General features: G+C 36.9%; 1 protein-coding gene across 1 annotated transcript; it reads right to left on the minus strand.

Annotated features, from left to right (window-relative positions):
• Positions 1-191: 191 nt before the first annotated feature.
• On the minus strand, positions 192-691 carry LOC117110344 (thioredoxin domain-containing protein 9-like). Its single transcript, XM_033253042.1, has one exon. It carries the CDS (start codon positions 645-647, stop codon positions 192-194), a length of 456 nt encoding a protein of 151 aa, XP_033108933.1. The 5' UTR covers positions 648-691.
• Positions 692-1,862: the final 1,171 nt, after the last annotated feature.

The following is a 1,862-nucleotide window of genomic DNA, read 5'->3' on the forward strand; positions in this document are numbered from 1 at the left end:
TATAGGCTGTTTTTTCCCCTTTTTAAAGGTTTTTATAGTATTTTGAAAGTGTTAGACTCACATACCATTTGGCCTTAGGGCCACGACTTGCGACCCATCTTAATGTAAGTTGATCCTTGAATAAAAGTGAAATGAAAATGAACGAGACCATGCTAGTCTCTGGTGAACTCCTAGGGATTAAGTGTGGCTACTCACCCAACAATATAATCCGTAGTTTTTCCATCTTTGATTATTGCAATTGTTGGCAGAGTCTTGATCCGGAGTCTCTCTGCAAGGAATGGTGCCTTTTCAGCATTGATCTTCAGAAACCTAGTCTCTATATGTTTCGGAGCTAGGATGGAAAGATGTTTATCAATTATTTTACACCTAAATGTGCTGTCCCGATAAAAATGACATAAAGCTTTAGCACTTTTTTTGCACTCTGTAAAGAACTCTTTTTCTCCTGGCACTTCAGTGTAAATGCCGTGTCCATTCGCTAGCCAGGTTTTCCTCTGTTCCTCGAGTTTTTTCATTCCTTCTAATCGACGTCTACGTATACTCTCCAGGTCGTCTTGGTCCAGGTGGTCGATCCTTTCGATCTCTGCATCGACTTGACTTTCTATTATTTTTGTGGCTTCTAAAACCTGTTGCTGCACAACAGGATTCATGTTGTAGTTATATATCTGTGGACATAAATAACAATATCGTGACAGCAAATTAAGGAGTAGGAATATATTTAGCCACATCTTATTTAGATATTTATATCTTTAAACTTATTTTTTCATTGTGATGCGCATAGAGATCATGACAATATGCGCCTTGTAAGTCGACCATTATTATTATTATTATTATCACCAATTATTGTAAATTTACTGTAAAGTTTTTTAATTGCACAGATAATACCTCAAAAACCATCTCAAATTGTGCAGAATATCACTAGAAAATACTGTAGATGCGCTGATCTGTAAATACTGACTATTACATTGTTTATATATTAAGATTAGATCAAAGCCTAATTTTCAGCAAAAATCTGCACGAAAATCGGCCCTTTATTTTCCAAAATGTGCAGACAAATTTCTAGGCCAAATTTTTTAGCGGAGGATATATTTCTAGTGCAGGCCTTATATTATATCAGTCTACACCTACCTAAATTGTGCATTTATTTGAAAGTACTGTACTACTACTAGGCCTAGCACAAAATAAAAGGCTCATCACTGTTATTGCCCAGATTGGTACAACCACAGTAGCTAGCCCCATGTTTGTGGGTATAAATCATGTGGAGAGGGGTTGGGGAGTAGCCTATATGCCTAGTAGAAGCAGATGGAGAGGGGCTGAAGTGGAGGGTTGGGTTGTTGTGATTGTAATCTTTTTATTGTTGTTGGCTAAAAATAGGCCAACAAGAATTTGTTTTAATTATTATTTATTACTACTTCTTTTATTAATTAAATTCCTAAGACAAACAAACATACATGAAATGAGTTTGATCTAGGCCTAATCTTAATATACTTAAGCTTAGCATTGGCCAAGAGTGACTATGATGACGATCAGCAGTTTAGGCTAGGCCTACTTTACTTAATTAGGCTAGGCCTACTATCAAGCACTTTCTGTGACGTTGAAGGCTTGCAATATCAAATCAAATACAGTAGCTAGAGCTCCGCTGTGATAGATAGCAACAAGCATGCAGGGCCTAGGCTAGTTCAGTCAAGGTAATTCCAGAGCCATAGATAGAAAGAGTTGCGACATTGAGAATTTAGAAGCCATTTTGTTTCATACGCGATGCGCGTTCTGTGTCTAACGTGATGTGCGTTCCTGTGTATAATGTATAAATACAGTTAACAGCCTCCTGTATAGTTTAATTCCATTTAATCTTTTTAGCAGTCGAA

Source organism: Anneissia japonica, unplaced genomic scaffold, assembly GCF_011630105.1.
Source record: "Anneissia japonica isolate Jap-2015-1 unplaced genomic scaffold, ASM1163010v1 scaffold100483_len1914_cov106, whole genome shotgun sequence".
NCBI classification, from domain to species: domain Eukaryota; kingdom Metazoa; phylum Echinodermata; class Crinoidea; order Comatulida; family Comatulidae; genus Anneissia; species Anneissia japonica.